We start from the raw sequence: 20158 nt of genomic DNA on the forward strand, positions 1-20158 counted from the left end.
TTTTTTCGATTTGCCATACTTTTATTCATTTATTTTCTAGATTACTGTTATTTTATTTTTTAATTTTATTATTGAAGTATAAGTGCTTGACAGTGTTGTGCTAGTTTCTGCTGTAAAACAAAGTGAATCCGCTGTTTGTACACATACACCCCCTTTCTCGTGAGCTTCCCGTCCACCCTCCACTCCCATCCCACCCCCCTAGGTCATCACAGAGCAATGAGCTTAGCTCCCTGTGTGGTTTCCCACTAGCTATCTGTTCTCCGCATGCTAGTTATATACGCCAGTGCCACTCTCTGTTCATCCCACTCTCCTTTCCCCTCACCTTGTCCACATATCCATTCTCTACATTTGCATCACCATTCCTGCCCTGCAAATAAGTGGAGTGCTTCCTTTTTATAAAGGAAATGCACCTGTAGCATGATAACCTTTGTCTTATTTTATTCCAGTATTATTTTAAATCTTTATCCTCTCTTGGCATTTATTTCTGGGCTAAATCTCAAAATTCACATATTTCTATCCTTCATTATTACCAAAAAGAATTGTAATTTTATGTTTATTGATAAAATGAACTTGGATAATAAAAGGGTTAAGTAAAAACAACAGCATTTCTTGTAGCATTCAAATGCTATGATGAATTAGTTTGAGATTCAATCAGATTAAATTACTGTCCAGTTATATCCATGTGATTGTGGTTACTGCCTGTTTTTTTTTTTTTTCCTGAGATTTAGATCTAAACCAAAATTAGAATGATGAAAGTAATATACATAAAAAAGATTGAGTCAGTTCTCTAAATATTTTTAAAAGACCTTTCTTTATGGAAAATTTCAAACATATGCAAAGAGAAAGAGTAAAATAACGAATCCTCCGTGTCTTCTTCACACACCTTCAATGATTCTCAATTATGGCTAATCTTATTTCATCTGTAACCCTATTCACTTCCCACCTCTAATTATTTTGGTGAAAATACCAGAATTATATCATTAACCTGGAAGTGATTTGGTATATATCTTTAAAATATAAGCAGTCTGTAAAAAACACATTCAGGGATAGTTAGGGAGTTTGAGATGGACCATGTACGCACTGCTATATTTAAATTGGATAACCAACAAGGACTTACTGTAAGCACATGGAACTCTCCTCAATGTTATGTGGCAGCCTGGATGGGAGAAGAGTTTGGGGGAAAATGGATACATGTATATGCATGATTGAGTCCCTTCACTGTTCACCTGAAACTGTTATAACATTGTTTGTTAACTGGCTATACCCCAATACAAAATAAAAAGTTTAAAAAACAATAAAAACATATTCATGATAATAGGAAGATACCGGTACACTAAAAGAATTCTTTGATGATATTCATTTTCAAAGCTACTCTTTTAAAATTTTAAGCATCTCATAACAGAATTGAAACATTTGACCTTAAATGGAGTGAAGCAGTTATAGTTTCAAAGTTTTCCTTCTTAGTATACAGACTTGGATGTGCACCCGAATTATCAGAAGCCATTGGCACTTGGTCAGTCATTTTCTATCAGGATAGTATGAAAGTCCAGATACCCCAATACCAGTGAAGATCATTTAAAATCAGATTTCAGTTTATATTCCTCTCACATAAAGAATTAATCATATCAGACTTGATGAAATAATCTACTGAGTAATGATTCACAGGAAAGGAATCTTAGCTCAAAGGTTGATTTGTTTCTAGAAAAAAAAAGGTGGGGAAAGAGAGTATATTCATTTCCCTTATCTCATCCAAAGCAAGCTGATTTTTATATCGTCAATTTGAAAAGAATCAGTGAGTCACAGCAGGAAGAGTTTGCTAGTAAATACCCTCTCCATTTGAGGGAACAAGCTGTAATCTAGTGAAAAATGTTTGCATTTTAACATTAGAAGAAACACCTAGTACAAGGTATTTGACAGTTTTCTTGTTATTTGACTGAAAAATGTAGCTATAATGTATCTACATCATAAAGATAAAGTGAGTGAATGTGTTGGTTGGTTGGTTAGCTAGTTAGTTAAAAAAAACTACTAGTAGTTGCTGGTTAGTCAAAAGCTAACTAAAAAAACCTAGTTTAAAAGGGCGATAGGGGCATAAGTATTGAGAAGCTAAGTTGATCAGGGACATCTTTGGCACCACCACAGTATTTTACTAATCTAATTATTTTTGTACATTCTTCTTGTCTCCTCTTGATGCCACTGAAGTTCCTACATTTAATTTTTTTTTTTTTTTGGTACAGGTTATCAAGGATCCTCCTCCACCACCACCTTCTGCACCAAAAGAGGTAAATGAGTGCTTAATAAGTGATGTATTTTTTTTTTTGTATTTAGATATTATGCCCAGATCTAATCAACTATGTTGTTGTTAGGTAACTCTGATATACTGACTTTTGAGTTTATGAAAGTTACTTGTTATTTTTCAAACCTTGTGGTTTCTTTTACATGTTAGAAGATGGGACCTTCATACATTGATAAACATAGACTGGCTGTCAGGAGCAATAGTACATAGAGATTTAATTTACTTTTATACCAATATATGAATAATATGCTGTTACTGACCTTATTTACAAAAAGTTGGAAGATCCAAGCTTGCAGTTTAAAGATATTATTACTTTCTTCAAAATTATTATTACTTTTATATTACTGCTATATGCTGTATTACTATACTATTAATATAGTATATATTAAATATTATATTACTAGTATATAGCATATACTAGTAATATTATGTTAGCAAGAAGAAACATGGCATTGTGCATTTTCAAAGCTTCTGAGCTACCTTTTTAGTACCAATTTTGCAGGGTTCAAATTTACACATATGTTGAGACTTTAAATGATCATTCAAATGTGGTCCTAATTATAATGTTTTATCGTTTTACATATGAAATGATGAATAAATCTGGAAAAAACAAATGAGGTTCATAGTTTAGGAGCAACTTCTGGTAGCCTAGCAAAATAAGGTAGATTCCATGAATTGTGGAATGAAAGGAGCCCTTATATTCTGTAGAACTTCACTTGAAATTTATACATGTAAGCAGAAGTACATACACATGTGCTATGTGTAATTTTTACTATATTTCTTCCATACCAGTGGTATTATTCAGAAAAATATCTAAATGTGAGCAAGTTATGACTTAAGTAACATTATAAGAAATTAATTAAACACTTTTTTAAAACCTTGTACCTGCATAGGAGGAAGAAGAACCTCTGCCTACCAAGAAATGGCCAACCGTGGATGCTTCTTATTATGGTGGTCGAGGTGTTGGAGGAATTAAAAGAATGGAGGTTGGTATATCTTAAAAAAAATAGAAGCTGCTAATCTGGAATATATATTTTTAGAACTATTAAGCCATGGAAACTACTTTTCACAGCTCAATTTCCTAATACCATCCAGTATTTCTTAACATGTGGTATTTTTTTGGGCAGTTTTTTTCCATGGAATAATTCTAGCCATTTCAAAACTGTGCAAGAACTGACTTCATTAGCCAATGGACTGCATTGATAAGACGCATGAATTCTAAAGGGCAAAACAAAATTAGGGATTTTCCTCACTGTTTTGGAAAAAATGATGACAGAGAACATCAGCTTTGAAGAAGCCAACTACTTAAAGTTGCAACAATGCTTGTCTTTGAAAAGAGTCAGTAGTTAAGTACTGTTTGGGGAGAAAAAAATGTTAAAATATTCAGGAGAGTGGATATGACCTTATCACAAATGTAGAGGAAGTACCTTTAAGGCTTTTAAAAAATAGGTTTTAGTTGCCTCTTATGAATAATCATAATTAATATTAAATATCATTTATAGAATGTATTAAATTTTTAGACTGGCAAAAAGTGTGGATTAAAATAGAACTTAAATATTATATCTTAACCATCAAATGAGGTCTTCTTATCACCACAGACATATTTTTCAATGTGATGGAATAATTAATAATATGCAAGCCCTGTCAGCACTGACTCCTTAACAGTGGCAGAGATAAGCCAGCCTCCCACCCAAGGGAGCAGTTGGAGGGATTTTGTCATTGATATCATGACTTTTTTATTAAACACAGATCCTGGCAAAGCATGTATATAAGAAGATGTATGCAGGGGGAAAACGGTTAGACAGGAATTGGCACAACGTGTTAGTAGTTTTCTTTGAATGGAGTGATTTTCAGTTTGTGTTATGTATTTCCCTGCTTGTTCATGACCTATTTGTCAGTGAGCATGTACTAATTTATATCAGAATAATAAGCCTAATTCCATTTTGAAATCCACACATATAAAATACCACGTAACAGTGGGGATCAAATACATTGCATGTGTGCCCCGTTGCTCAGTCGTGTCCAGCTCTTTGCGACCCTGTGGACTGTAGCCCGCCGGGCAGCTCTGTCTATGGGATTCTCCAGGCAAGAGTACTGAAGTCGGTAGCCACTCCCTTCTCCAGGGGATCTTCTCAACCCAGTGATGAAATCCAGGTCTCCTGCATTGCAGGTGGTCCTCATCTGAGCCACCTGGTATATTTGTTCTTATTGAAAACACGAGGAATTGTGGCAGATTTTTGTTACTCCAATATTCTAGTATTCCAGAGATTAGGAGTCTCTTTCTACAGAAAAGAAAAGCATATGCATGAGCTCCTGAATGGGTTCCCAGTTAAAAGGCATATTATTGGAATATGGTCAGGAAAGCCACGGGGCCATGAACGACCTTGAGTAACTCACATTTCAAGTTTTAAGAGTTATTGACTCTTTTATTTAAAATTTAGTTGAATTGAAATTTATTTATTTGTGTTTTAGTTTTGACTTAATTGATATGAAATTACATTGCCCTTCCTTTTTAGCTGAAGAAAATTTCTGAGGACTCATTTACTATTAATAAAGCAGAGTCCATTTTAATCACAGATAATTTTTCTAAAGTTTTTTCTTTAATGTGGACCATTTTTAAAGTCTTTATTAAATTTGTTCAATTTGTTTTACATTTGATTTTTCGAAACAATATTGTTTGTTTCTATTTTACATTTTGGTTTTTTTGGCTGTGAGGCATGTGGGATCTTACCTTCCCAGACCAGGGATCAGATCTGCTCCCACTGCATTGGAAGGCAAAGTCTTAACCAGTGGACCACTGGGGAAGTTCCCTAACCATGGATAATTTTGGCTATATTTTATGGACTAGTCCATCAGTGAGGTGGAACTAAGGATGGGATGATGGAAAAAATGAGCAAGTAAATATAGGCATCACAAAGGGGAAGCACAATATGTAAAAATACACAATAAAAATATACTGAGAATTAAGCACCATTAGACTTTTTTAAGCATGAATTTATTTAAACTTGGAGAGGAAAAATAGAAAACATACCTTGTTTTAAAATCATGCCTATTCAAATCTGGAAAGTATTTTCCTTAAAAAATAAATACCTTAAAGGGAAAGTAAATGGAATTATAGAAATCATGGTACATCTGAATTAAAAAATAAGTCTTTGTAACTAAATGTTATTTTAAGCCAGTATAGGAATTTTAGTAGAAAGTCTTTCTTCCTTCTCCTTTACATTAAATATTTAAACACTGTGGTAATGGCAATTTGCAGAAAGCTAGAGCTGAACTGATGTTAATAACAGCTGTTAGCACAACTGATCACAGTATCTGATGACTTCACATGTGTGTTTCTGGCAGTGCAGCTTGAAACTGTTTTTGTTTCTTTTCTCAGTTCTGAAATTGCTCCTTTATGATACAACCTCTGAATATGCTCAGAAATTATGGGATTTCATTGTTTATCATGAAAACCAAATAGAATTGGAAACATTTAGCTATCAAACTTGCACTTTTTTTAAAATAGTCAAGAGTCAGATATATCAATTTTGTCAAGGCTGCCTTTAGCAACCTGTTCTTGTTATTCTTTTATCCATTTTGGCTATCTCAATGTGGTCAAACTAAAATATTAAAATTTATACATATAAGGGTGTATATATATTTAATTGTTTTTAAGAGTTTAAGGAAAACTCTATATAGTGTTTCCTAGCTTTAGAATTTGAAGCTGAATGAGAATTGATTGTGCTGTTGTTTGTGGTGATGGTGATAATGATGAAACAGCTATGATGAACTAAGAATAATGGATTTATGTAACGCATTTATTTGAGACCTCAGCAACTATAATTGGGGCTTCCCTGGTGGCTCAGAGGTAAAGAATCTGCCTGCCAGTGCAGGAGACATGGGTTCAATCCCTGGCTCGGGCAGACTCCATGGAGAAGGAAACAGCAACCCACTCCAGTATTCTTGCCTGGAAAATCCCATGGACAGAGGAACTTGGCAGGCTATAATCCATGGGTTGCAAAAGAATTGGACGCAATTTAGTGACTAAACAGTAGCAACACCAACTATATATTGGGTTGGCCAAAGCATTCGTTCAGTTTTTTCCATAAGATGTTGTAAAATGGACTTTTCCACCAACCTAGTATCATACATTTAGTTGTTTAATAGTTGAGTCCTTAGAAATGCCATGTTGGGTGAGAACTCATGTTCATCTATCTTCGTGTTCTTTATCTGAGAATGGTGCCAGTGTTACTTAGAGGAAGAATACAATTACCATTACCTCTGTGATATCAACTGTGAATGCTGCACTAGTTAAAATCTAAGTTAAAAATCTATAACTTCTGAATGGTCCTAAATTTTACCTACTTATACTTCTACTCCGAATTACTTCTCTATGTTATGATACTATTTGACTATGTATCTTTTTTTTTCCCCCCCTTGGAATAGAGACTTTATAACTGCAGGAGATGGGTCCTGGTTTTAGAATTTTTTAGTTCAATTTAGATATGTCTAAAGATTTTTAAAGTTTTAATTAATCTGGGTGAAGACACTGATTTGAAAGAGAAGGTCATTTCTCTGGAAAGAAAACCAACTATCTAGCTCTAAAGGTTTAATGGTGTTTAAAACAATTTTAACAACCTCATAAAGAACATTCTAGTACCACTGATCACACTGAAAGATACAGATACATTTTAATAACTCAACAGGGTCCACTTGAAATTGAAAACCTATTCTAAAATTGTAGTTAAAAAAAGGTAAAAACATCTAAGTAAGCCTTATCAAAAAGCTATGAATAGATCTTTCTATGAACAGTAATCATCTGTATTCCTGTCCACTAATTCAGGTCATTAACATGCTTTTAAAAAGCTTATTAATCACTTTTTCTTTGTAGAAATTACTTAACACTGGTGACTCACTGAGTGCCCAGGACAGGCCTTCCTGTTTTTTTTTAGAGCTTCACTTATCTTTGTCTTCTTTGGTAACATCCTTGCTTTTTAGACTTCTCTGCTGCTCTTGGAGGAACAAAGCCTTCCTCCAGGGGCTGCATCCTCTTCACATGTCCACACTTGAAAAAAATTTGGCTCAGATTTAGCCAATTTTCATAGAAAAGTAAAGAAAACATCATTTGACCTTGCAGTTTTTTTTCAGTGTCCAGGGTTTTCAGAGAAAGGAATTCCCTCAAATTTGTGGAAATCTCTGATGTCTCTGAATTCTTCTCTTCAGAGTCTTTTCAGATTTGTCTTCCTTAATGAAAAATGTATATATATGTCAAATAACCATATACATGTGAGCAGAGGAACTGAAGACTGAGAGCTGCTTTACAAAGTGAAGATAAAACACATATAATTATTTTTACTTCCAAAGGCAAAAGTTTAATCATACCTTTGTCCTTAGTCAAACTTGATGGAAACTTTGGAAGGAAAAATTAACTCCTTTTATAAAATATATTTGTAAAATTCGAACCTAGTTGAAACATCTTGTCCACTTCAGACTAACATGTTCAAATCCCTGTCTTGCTACTTACTGTGTGGCTTTGGGCTCATCACTTAAGCTTTCTATATCTTTGTTTCCTCCATGGGAAGCAAAAAACACAGTGTCTACCTCATAGCATTTTTTGTATGGATTAAATGCAGCTTGGCACATGACAATTATTCAATAAATGCTAATTATCATCACGATTACCATCTATTTCAACCATTGTCATCAGTATATAGGGGTGTGTGTTTAGCTAGAAGGAGAACATACCTAGAGAATAGAATTACACATTTCCCTTGTAAAATATAAATTAACTCCTTATTTGAAACAATGGAGAAATGGTTGTATCAAATTTAATTGATGCCAAATTTTTATAAAGGGTCTTTATTTCTAGGATCTTGATATTAAATACATAAGGAGTAGTGAAAAACCTGTTAAATCTCAGAAGAAAGGAATTTGGAGTTAGGTTACCTACTCATCTTTTGACTCTGAGGTGTTGAGCCAAGTACCAACTGAACAAGAGTCTGTTCTCCTGAGCCACTGTATGTCTGATAGCAATATTTCCCTTTGTTTTAAAGGTTCGTTGGGGTGATAAAGGATCTACAGAAGAAGGTGCAAGGCTAGAGAAAGCCAAAAATGCTGTGGTAACCCTTCCTGAAGAACCAGAGGAACCCGTCAGACCCAGACCACCTCGATCCAAACCCACACACCAGCCTCCTCAGACCAAGTGGTACACGCCAATTAAGGTGACTGTTCAAACTTTATGGGATTTAACTGCAATTCCTAAAGTGTAATCCTTTTAGTCTCCCTGAAGGAGGACCAAGGTATATCAAACAGCAGATATTCAAGTGACCTTCTAACAACTGAGTCATTTCTCGGTAACAAGAAACTCCGTTTTTGTTATTTATTCTTTTAGTTAATGAAAGAAATGAGAGTAGAGGAAAAGACTTTATCTTCTTCATTTTAGCTCATTTATCTAGCAAGCAGAGGTGGAGTACATTTCCCAGAGGCTGACAGCTCATGTTTCCTTTTAGGGTCGGCTGGATGCGCTCTGGGCTTTGTTGCGGAGGCAGTATGACCGAGTTTCCTTGATGCGACCTCAGGAAGGAGATGAGGTTTGTACCTGGGATCTGTTGGGAAAAAGCTAGATTATTCTTTTAAGGATGAAATAATTGATGAGATTAATATTTTCAGTGCCAAGCTTTATTTAGTGTTATATGATTCTACCGTGGTGTTTAAACTATCAACACATCTAAATCTTAAGATTTTACTTCTATGAGATGGAGATAATTTTAAAAACATCTGAGTTCAACCATTTAGAAAACCAATTTGAGAAAATATTCCTGGAATATTCCCAACAGATCATTTACCCCTTGCTGTGACCATAGGTAGAGAGAATTAGGTGGTTTGTGAAGCAGGCTCTTTCATTACCAAACCACTGTGGTTAATACAAAGTTCTTGTATTTAATGAAGTTTGTGCCTCTGTTTAAATTAATGCATAATCTAGAGTTCTGCTTCTCAAACAACATATAACAACTCTCTTCTTCAATATGCTAGACTTTCACTTTATAGGTTTTAAAATTGTTTTCATGCATCATCTTAGTTTTCTGTCCCCGGACTTAGACATTAATTTTCAACATTTTAAGTGTTGGGTATAGTGGTAGCACTGAAGATGTACTAGCAAAAACAAGAGAGTGGTTCCAACACTCTTGTCAGCAACCTTCTGTATTCCTTTATGATTAAAGGATTCCTTTATGATTCCTCTCATGACTAAAATTTAGTTTTATGGCCTTTTCTCATTTGTACTAATTTTGACTTAATTCACTAATTTATAGATTATAAATATGCACAAGTAATAGCATCTGGTAATACTGAGGGGTACAGATAATGGCCTTTGCCCTTAAGAAATCTAAACTTTGGGATACACACAAAAATAAAATTTATTCCAGAATATGATCTAAGCCATATGTAGATAAACATCAAGGACTCTTGAGTACATGGAGGAAGAGACATTAACTCTTCCTAGAGGAATCTGGGAATGTTTCATCAAAAACAGAGGCCTGCTATCTTTGAAAATGCATAAGGTTTCATCAGGTGGAGCTAGGTGGAATGAGTATTTCCACAGATGAAGCATCATGAGCAAAATCTCCGAGGTAGCCAAGAACAGTGATAGTGGCTTAAAAAATAGTCTGGGGGTTGGGGATTCAAGCCAGAATGATGAATTGGGAATAGAAGAAATCTTTGAGTTTGGATAAATCGATGCGTTTGTGCTTCTGAAAGATGCATTATAATCATTCTTTCATTAATTCAAACAAATACCTATCTAATGTCTAAAATGTACCAAACACTTTGTTAGATACCAAGTAAATCTAACGTTCTTCTTATAGTGCTAGAATAGTTTACATGTTGCCCCAGCAGGTTAAAGCATCATTTATTTTTCCATGATTGCAGAATAATGCTTTCATTATTTTGACCAAAATTTCCTTTGTTTCTTTTGAGAATTTGCTCATTCTTCAGTCTGATATAATCCTGGAACCTTTATCCTAACTCTTGAGGTTAAGTTGTTTCAAAACTCAGAATCTTTCAGATTTTAAGAATCTGATACAATCCATATATCTGTTTATATACTGTGGAAAGCATCATCTCCTGAGCTCAATGTTGAGACATTCTGCTACAGAAATATTGATTACTACAGGTGGATAATAATAGACCATAAATACTCTCCAGTTAGTTCAGGTCAGTTTTTTCTTCCAAATGTATTTTAGTGACACAGTTAACACAAAACTTTCAGTTTTTAAAGATTTTGTATTTAAAAAATATAGACAAAAGATAGTAAACTTTTATTGTTTCCCAGTTTTTTGTTTACCACTTTTTTCACTCTTCACATATATGTGTGATTTATGATTTTTAAATTTGTTTTTGTTTAAATGCAGGACTTTAAACTTAGTAAATATCAATTGTTGATTCAGTTAATTGATTTGCTTTTCCATCAGATATATATTATGATTCTGTGTGTGTCTGAAATAGTCTGATTTAATCTTTATTCATAATACCTATTCTTGATGGGTTTGCTGCTTCCAGAATTTTGTCAACTGCAAATTTTTGTCACTTAGTTCAAGTTCAGACCTCAGTGGGGTACTCCATGAGCACCTTCCACACAGATTGACACTCCACACCGTTAATTAAAATGAATATGGTAAAGGTAGAAGCCCACCAATAGTATTAACTCAATTTATCATCTTATTCACAAGGATATTTAATAAATTTTATTAGTTTTCTGTATTTAAGGTATAATGTATATTTATGTATGCCCCCATTCAACCAAATCAGTGATGCAAAATTATTTGGTTCTGGAAATCAAGTAATTTTGACATGATTTTTTTCTTACTTCTAATTCTTGCTATGATCTTTTATAATATTTATTATTTTTATAGACTAGGGTTTGATGTCAGACGTATAGTTTACAGCATATAACTTTTTCCCTTTAGACAGCCTGGGAATCTTTGCCCTCCCCTCTTTTTATTTCTCATTTCCCCATTTTTCATGTTTCATAAAGATTATTTAAGAATATGAGTTTCTGTCACCTTTGTATCATCTGCCAGGTCCTCTTTATTTGATAGAGTTAATTCCAATATTAACTTCCCATCCTCCATATGCTAATTTCTTATACTAGTTTATGCATTTCTTATACAATATGCTAATTTTTTTTCTGGCTTCTTCTTCTTCTGAAGTCTTTTAATTGCTCTATTCTTTTCCTCATGAGCATAGTAAATACTGTTATTGATAAGGCCAACTCATGGGACTTTGGTACTTGTGCCCCAAAGACTGTGCATCAAACATAGGACACTTAATCTTAGTAAATGTTTAGTGGGTTTTATTCTTAAAAACTTTACAATGACTGGAATATATCAAATATTATTATTCAAAAATAATATTTAATTATTTCTCTAAATAAAATTGCTTGCATGGTACATGGCGTAATCGGTGCTGATACGCCATCATCCCACCAATTTTATTTTTAAAAAAGATCAAATACTATTTTAAAAACTCCAGTACTTTTCTTTTGCTTTAGAATAGCTTTCATTTGAGAAACTTAATTTACCTAGTAAGAAATTGAGGACCCAGAGGTAGGAGGAGAATAAGTGATACAGAACATATTTGGCACAGCTTATTTTTATGTATGATAGTAAGATGGGATGCTTTGCTTTCGTAATTATCTATGCAGGAGAAGAAGACCATGGCTCACTGTAACCTTCTATTTATTGTGGCTAGTTAGGTAAGCTCTCAAAAATTAAACCGTCTGAACTCCAAGGTTTTTATCAACTTCGTTTATATAGATATGGTTTATCTCATAGGATTACATGGAGTAGAAGAAAATTTACATTTAGAAGATGAAGATGTCCAAGTAGCAATGTCCTCTAGTTTTCTGCCTATTCTTTGTTTTGGATTTCCTAGGCAAGCTGGGGCATAATAACTGAATGAGAAAATTAGTCTTGGAGGTTTTTGGGTTTTTTTTTGACACATTTAGATAGCTAGATTTACCTATGACTAGGCTCCGCCAGCATAAGGAAGGATAAAATTCTAACTTAACTCCCCTGAAACCAATCAGTACTTGATAAAATTAAGTTAAAACACAGATCTCTGACTACTCGGACAACTCATGAAATATTTCTTAAATATGTGTGTACTATATATATAGTATATATAGGTATATATATGTATCAATATTGATTCCCACTAAAAAGATTTGTCTCTGCATATCAAATAGTTCATTGGAATATATGTTATTAGCTGTTCAAGGCCAGTTCTTTTTAAGAAAAACTTAATCTTATCAACAAACAAACTGGTAAATAAATTTTGCAAATAATTTTGTGATTTTTCTGTGCTTGTAAAGGCTTGAGTGTGTTTACTTTTGACTATGCTTCTTGTGACATGTGTGCATAATGGTATAAGAGGTGTGTGTGTGTGTGTTTGTGTGTGTTTAAAGCAATTTGTACATTGCAGAGATTAGGAGGACTTTTGGAAACATTTTCATTTCGTTGGGCATGGATGCAGTTTTGCTGTATATTGTCAAGAAACAAACGAGAAGGCTTTCTCATTTCTCAATTTTAAAGAAAGTAATAGTCACGCTCTTTCTTTGGGGGGTGAAAAAAGACACAACAAAAATGCTTGAGAGAGAATAAAACACCATTGTTTTCAGATTGTGGCTGATGGTTCCAAAATAACACCACCTCCCCTTAGTCAACAGCGCGGTTTTCCAGCCTGAAAACCCATCCTGTCATGGATTTATACATTGTTTACTGCAGATTCTGCCTCTTGAGAGTCTAGTTTCATAAACACATCCGCGTCCGTAGAACCAAACCCGGAGTCACGCACATTTCCCCGGCAAGGGCCGTCACGCTGAATTTCCAGCCAAATGGCTCTCCTGTCATGGCTCGGAGGCCGCAGCGGGCTCAGTGGCAGCATCCGCGGCCGCTCTGAAGCCCTGATCAAGTAACTGAAGTTCAGGCCTCGAGTATCAAAGCGGCTCCGGCTCGGCCCCCGCGCTGCGGCTACCTGTGGGCGCCGCCAGCCCCCGCCAGGCGGCGGGACGGCGGGGCTGCGGGCGGCCCGGGGGCCGGGCTTTGATGGCGGCCGGGGGTCCTCGGAGTCATGAATGTTTCAGCGCGCGGGCGCGAGGTGCGGGCGGCGCGTCCAGGTGTGAGCTCGCAGGTTGTCGCCGACATCTGTTGGCCGCGGCGGCGGCGGCGGCCTCCCCCGGCCCGCAGCGAGCGGCCGGATTGTCAGCGGAGGTAGTTGAGAGCGGCAGGACCGTTTTGGTCTCCCTCTCGCTGCCTGCAGGCCTGAAACACCAAAGGTAGGAGCAGGGGGTGGACACAGCTGCGCTCCCGAACTTGCCTTAGGCGCGAATAAAGAGATCTAATGCAGCTTGACTCCGTGGCGGTGGGGAGACGAGGACGGAGAACCACTTCAGAGACAACTTAACGCGGCAACATCTGCCGCCAAGTTTCCAGGGAGTGACGGGGGACAGCAGGTACCGATCGAAGTCTCCACATAAACAGCCTCCGTGAAGCCGGGGACTCTTTTGAAGGGCCTCCATCAAACGGGCTGGGGTCTGCAGCAGGCGTTTGTTTGGTTTTCAAAGCGGTGTTTTGTTTTTGCCATAACAAGGTAATTTATAAATGATGCATTAGCAGGCGTTCTCTCTCTGTCTTTTTTTTTCCTTTTTCTATTTGAAAAGAGAGTTAGAGAAGCAGCAAAGCAAAGAAGAAAGCGCAGCCCTGGTTAGGGAGCTGTTCCACAAGCCCAGTCAATCTCCAAGGAGCTTCTTGTCTGTCGTCGAGGTTATGTTAACCTTCAGACCGCAGCCCCTCGTTCAGTAAGCAGACAGAAATTGAAACAGGGCCAGAAAAGGATGCTGATGATAGTAACACCCGTGAAGTATGCCCACTATGTCTTTGTTTTTTAAACTTAGGGCTTTTTATTACATGGAGATGAAAGAGAATGAGGTTTTCTTGCCAGATGTGTTTAAATTTTTAGTAAGACAAAATTGAGAAAATTGCACTGACTTTAATTTTCTTCTCATTTATAAAGGCTGCATAGCGATAGTTGGGTATTAAAAATCAAAAGTAAGAATAACATGTTAATAGGAGCGTTTTTTTCCCTTTTAAGACAGTTTCCTCCTCTACTATCTAGATTCAGCCAGAAACAAATCTTAAGGATTTGTAAAATTCGCTGAGAATATTGCAAAAACTTATAATTGTGCGCACACAGTATTGGCACAACAGATTTGTAAAAATATTAGTCTGACAAGTAAAGCTCCCGGGTATGGTAAGGTAATAAGGATTCTATGGTAGTATAAACTGTTATGGTTAATAATATTTAGGCAGCCTCACCTGAGGAACTAGTTGGGCCTCCACGAAGATAAAGGAAAGGAGCTGATCCAAAGTGGCCTTTGGAATGAGGGCAGCCAGGGAGCAATGACCTGAGGAGAAATGCTGGCACTTGGCAAAGTTTTCATTAGTCGGTGGTGAAATAAGCAATATAGGTGCATAGCGAGTTGCCAGTTAAGCTAAGTTTATTTACATGGACAAGACTTCCATTAATTGTGCAGATATTTTCCTTTTTTAAAAATGATTGATGGTAGCTGCTTAAAAAAAAATGTTCATTTTAACAGAACTCAGTGCTAGTCCTCTGATTTTTGAAAAGATCTACAGAAAAACTCTCCCACCAAAACCCAGTCTGAGAACATACGTAGCACGGGTTCATTTAGATGGCACCAGAGAAGCCTGAGACCCTCAGTGGCAGATGATTCGGGCTGGACCTCTGGCTTCCATCTCCAGATCTAGATTGAGGTTCAGTCCTTTCTTTGTCAGTCCTGTTTCTGAATTCTCGCTCTCCAAACTCACGGCCTCACCTCTTCAGTGGCGGCTTTTTCAAGGATTCTTACCCTCCCAAGGATCACTCTGAACGCTCATGCTTACAAAACAGCGCTCTGTGCTATCAAACCACTTCATCTTCAGATTGAAGAGGCATCTGGAAGGCAGCGATTTCGTACCAGGATGCCTTTAAATTCCACATCACATTTGCAAGACGGAAACCACTTGTGGGTGTTTCTGAGCAGATTGAAGCCTTCACTCAGACGATTTGATGTGTAAGATGTCTTCAGTGCTTGGAACTGTGCTGCTAATAACTGCATTCTTAAACTTCATTTTTAGATTCCACGTAAACACTTTGTGTCATATAGCCAAACGTAGATTTTAGGGACTACTTTAGCCTTATTGAGTCAGTCCTACTGAACACAAAATGCCTGCAATGATTTCACTTTTCCCTTTTTATACTTCAAGAGTAGAGAAAAATATCATTTGTAAAAACTCTTAAGTGACTGCTTGCCTTTTGTTTCTATAAGATCTGAAATTTTGTATGGTCCTTTAGGCCAAGTATGATGCAAAAGCACTTGAAAAGAGTACCAGTAGATGTTCCTATCCTTTTTGTTACCACTGTATCTTTCCATTCTTACTATCTTTCTCTCCCCTTTTTTCCAGAAAACAGCCTTAGTAGGCAGATTTCTTTATTTAATCTTTTGGCTGTACTGCATGGCATGCTCAAGGATCTTAGTTCCTCGACTAGGGATTGAACTCTTACCCCATGTACTGGCAGCATTGAGTCTTAACCACTGGACCATCAGGAAAGCCCCAGTTCTTATTACCTCTTGTCATTACATGTCAGGGCATCCTTAAAATGCCTTAAATATCCCACTTAAATTAGCAGAAAGAATTAACTTCGGTTTACACTTATTTGAAAAACAAATTTTTACTAGAATAACTCATGTCGTGAACATGCCATTGTTACAATTTCCAGTCTGATTTATGAGTGTGTGCGTGTGTGTGTATATATATGTGTGTGTATAATGTTTAATATAAATGTATGTGTATATATAATCCTACAGAACATATTTTTTCAGTGTATATGTCTTCGACTAATGTCTGTTTCAGTGGAAAATAACAAGTTCAGAAAATAGAGTGCTTTTTTGATACCATTTTGTAGCTTAAATAAAATTGTTGCTTAATTATGCACATAAGCTGGCGAAAGGGTTGACTCAATTTGATTCCCCAAAGTGAAAAACAGAATATGCAAATTTTAATCATTTAAATTACCAAAAAAGTTTTAATTTTTCAACGAAAGTATAAGTAGAACTTAGATATTTAATTGGCTTTTTACCCCTCTGATCCAAAAATGTATTTAGTGGCCTCATATATATGTTATATATTAATTTGTAAGTTTAGGTAGAGATATTTCTTGGTTAGAATTGATCAGCAACCTTTAGAAAATCACGAGACAAAAATTATTAAATTAATATAAATATCCTCTTCTTGAATTAATGCACTTAGTTTAAAAATAAGTCTCCGTGTTTTTTTATTTTTTGTCACCAGTGAGCTTTGACACATGAAAAGAATACTTTAAAAATATCAGCCTTGTTAACATTGGTTCCATGGCCAAATACATTATTGTATTTGTGGGGAGGCTGTCGATCTCTCCGTCTTACTCCTCCACCATCTTCTTCTGCTCCCCCTCTGGCCAAGTACTTTATTTTCTTAGGCTCATATACAGTTTTGTTGTTAAGCATCTGGAGGACATTAATTAAATCATCCAGTTGGGAGTAGAAATGTCAGCAAAGGTAGAATTTTAACCTTTTTCTGTGTTTTAAGTACTTTTTCTGTAGCCCTTATGTAATTTTAATTACAATAGATTAAATTTATATTTATTTAAATGTCACCTTGCAATTTCTGATAATTTACAGAAATTTATATTATTCTGTATATCTTAAATATTGCTTTCAATTTAGAGCTCAAATGATATAGTGCAGTGAAGGAAAAAAGTACATTTTTTGTAGACAGTTTATTACTTTAACAGAGAGCCTAGTGATGATGACTTTATGTCTACCAGGTCCCCATTATAAGTTCAGTTTAAGGAAACCTTTCTAACTCAGTTAAGAAAATTGGCTTGAGTAGGATGCTTTCATTGTCCCCTTCTTTTAAAAATGAATTTATACTAATACATTGTATAAATGTATACTTTTAAGGAGAAATAAATTACATTTTTGGCTAAATAGCTTTCATTTCTTTTTATAAAACACTATAATTTTTATAATATACATTTATAATCTAAGTAAATCATCTTTAAAATTGCTTCACATTATCTTATTCCCTAATTCCACTCTGAATCAAATCACAGTCTCTAATATATGAGGAATTTGAAACTGTTGTAAACTTTGAGGTAAAAAATAAAAATGATTTACTATTCAGACTCTGCAAAAAGTATGTTTAAGAATGCCAATGGCCATTTGCTTGTTTACCATTTTTATTTATCTGACTTTGGATTAAAAATTAACTCCTTTTATTTCAAACACTTATAAGAAATTTTTTTCTCCTAATGCTTTTCTTTTTTCTTAATGGAATTGGAATAGTTTACAAACTCTTTCCCATTTAAAAATAATTTTGTTCACTGATATACTTCATATTTCTCACACTAGAGAACTCTTTTCACTTAGAAAATATGGGGGGAAAAGGTGGTTCTAATTTTCTAAACCTTAGATTCCCATAATGCTTCTTCAAAAGCAGGTTAGTGTATTGAGAATAATATATATTATATATTTTTTTCATAATCCTGACCAGTATTAAGCACATTTTGGTTTGTAATCATACACACATACATCATATCATATCATATGATATCCTATCTTGATTGACAGTAAATCTGTAAAACATACTTCAATAAAATATTCAAATAGCACATCTATATACAGATTAGAGGTCGATAGTAAAGAATGATTACTCTCCAATTATCTTTGCCTAACACTTTCATTTCTTTCCCTTCTCCTATCACCTAACATTGGTTGATTCCTACAGTTTAACCCTTGATCTTAAGTGTTCTCTCCTCCTGCTTTCTCTAGAGACCATGTAGATTTTCACTGCTTTGCCCTCATCATGATACACACCATTTTAGACAGTTCTGGCCTCCTTCCTCAATTCCTCTTCCTTGTCTCTGAAGACGTGTATGAATTTTCCTCTTAAGTGTTGTATTATTACCACATTCTCTGTGTTTAAGTGGATTAGCATATTCCTTATGTGTGTTTTTCATAAATACTAACTTTATTTCTGTTATTCTAGCTACCCTTCCCCTGCTGCATCTAAGCTGAGGCTGAACAGACCTCATGGTTCACACAATTCAGTAAGCAGAGACAAGACCTTAACTTATTCTGAGTATGATGTCTTATGCCAAAAAATCACAATATTACCCTATAACGTATACAAGGTACTGATTCAATGAACAGAATTATGTGATTTAATGTCCCTTTTAGCTTTATTGTAATTGATTAAGATGAATTCTTGATGGATTTATGTAGTAAACTCTACTGGTTTTGAGAGATACATATTTTGATTTTGTGGAACTTAAAAAGTTTCTTGTAAGCAGGACTAATAATTTTACCTTCATTTTTCCACCCTGAAACTAAGCTACTGAGAAAATTATGACATCAGAGCAATTCTTAAATTTGACAAATATGAATTGTCTCATAATAGTATGACTGAGGATGCTGGTACATAAAAATGCTATTTCTCTGGAGCTAAGGTTTATCATTTGGGGACGATGATTAATTTTTAATTCATAATTAAATCTGTTGAACATGTTCTGAGTTATAAGAGCATGACACAATTATTTCTCCTTAGGTTGAATTCTGAATAGATGAAGGCTTATAATTTTTATTAATTCTCTTTATTGGGATATGTTTATTATTTTCTTGCTTGCAGTTGCATTCTTCTTGTTTTTTTTTAAAACAGATTTACTCTTTGTTTCATATTTGATCCAAGAGAAATTTTCAACGACTGGAATTATTGTAAGATGTATGTTTATCCCAGTGAAATTATACATTATGATGTCAGTCTCTTGCATTATCATCTTCTGTGCAAGCAAACATGCGGCTAATGCTAGCTCTGAGTCCCATTAGTCCAGTTTATAGAAACACTGGCTCTTCTCAACAAAATGACCAGAAAGCTGACAACTGAACTCAGTCCCTACTCTCCAGAAGAAGCATGATGGCTTTATCTGTTCTCTGAATCCAGATTTATGAACTAGTCCTATGCTCTTAACTAGATTAGTTCCTTTTCCATTAACTGCTTAAAGTAGGGCAGCTGTCTGAGCTGTTGGTTGTAAATTTGCTAATGTCTACTTCGTTAATCTCAGGTACAAAAGGCAGCACATAACAGGATCAGAGTTTCAGGACTTGGGGTTTTCACAGCCTGAAATGAGCATGGAAGGGTCAGTGGAGTGGGGAATTGAAGAGATGGGAGGAAGTGTTACATTAGGGAGAAAAGGATGACTTCTGTCATTAATCTTAATTAATTGCCAAGAGTTTTAAATCTGAGTTATTAACACTGAAGTTAAGCCCTTAATATACTGTTCATGCTTTGGCATCAGATGCTCTTTTATAAGATAAAAGGTTTAGGAGGGAGAGAAGAGTGTGTGTGTGTGTGTGTGTATCTTATATAAATATTTTCATTTACATCTTTCAAAGATTTCCCTGGGTTAATATTCAGGCCTTCACCTTTTGACAGCTACTGTAGGGCAGTTAGGAATTATAGACAAGTAACAATAAATCCAAATAAAATTTCTAGGTATAGCAACAGCAGTAAATCTGAATAATATTGCTTTCATGTTTACCAGCATACAAAATACTTCACTGAAGAGGAAATGTCAGATTATGGGCTGAAATAGAAGGAGGAAAGATCATGAGCACAAGTGGGAAAAGAAGCAAATGAAAAAGAAATGAATGAGAAAGAGATTATTCTTCTGAAAAACTTGCAGGCAATAGAATTAGTGTTTATTTAAATATTCAACTACATATTATAT

The 20158-nt window shown here is 35.3% G+C and overlaps 1 protein-coding gene across 1 annotated transcript in view; it reads left to right on the plus strand.

Annotated features, from left to right (window-relative positions):
* ANTXR2 (ANTXR cell adhesion molecule 2) overlaps positions 1 to 20158 on the plus strand; it is a 166322-nt gene that overhangs the window by 89774 nt on the left and 56390 nt on the right. The window contains exons 13-16 of the mRNA XM_043906385.1: positions 2235 to 2279; positions 3187 to 3279; positions 8329 to 8496; positions 8785 to 8865. Of these exons, the coding sequence (XP_043762320.1) occupies positions 2235 to 2279; positions 3187 to 3279; positions 8329 to 8496; positions 8785 to 8865 (387 nt within the window). The remainder of the gene's footprint in view (positions 1 to 2234; positions 2280 to 3186; positions 3280 to 8328; positions 8497 to 8784; positions 8866 to 20158) is intronic.

The sequence above is a fragment of the Cervus elaphus genome, chromosome 6, assembly GCF_910594005.1.
Source record: "Cervus elaphus chromosome 6, mCerEla1.1, whole genome shotgun sequence".
Taxonomy (NCBI): Eukaryota; Metazoa; Chordata; class Mammalia; order Artiodactyla; family Cervidae; genus Cervus; species Cervus elaphus.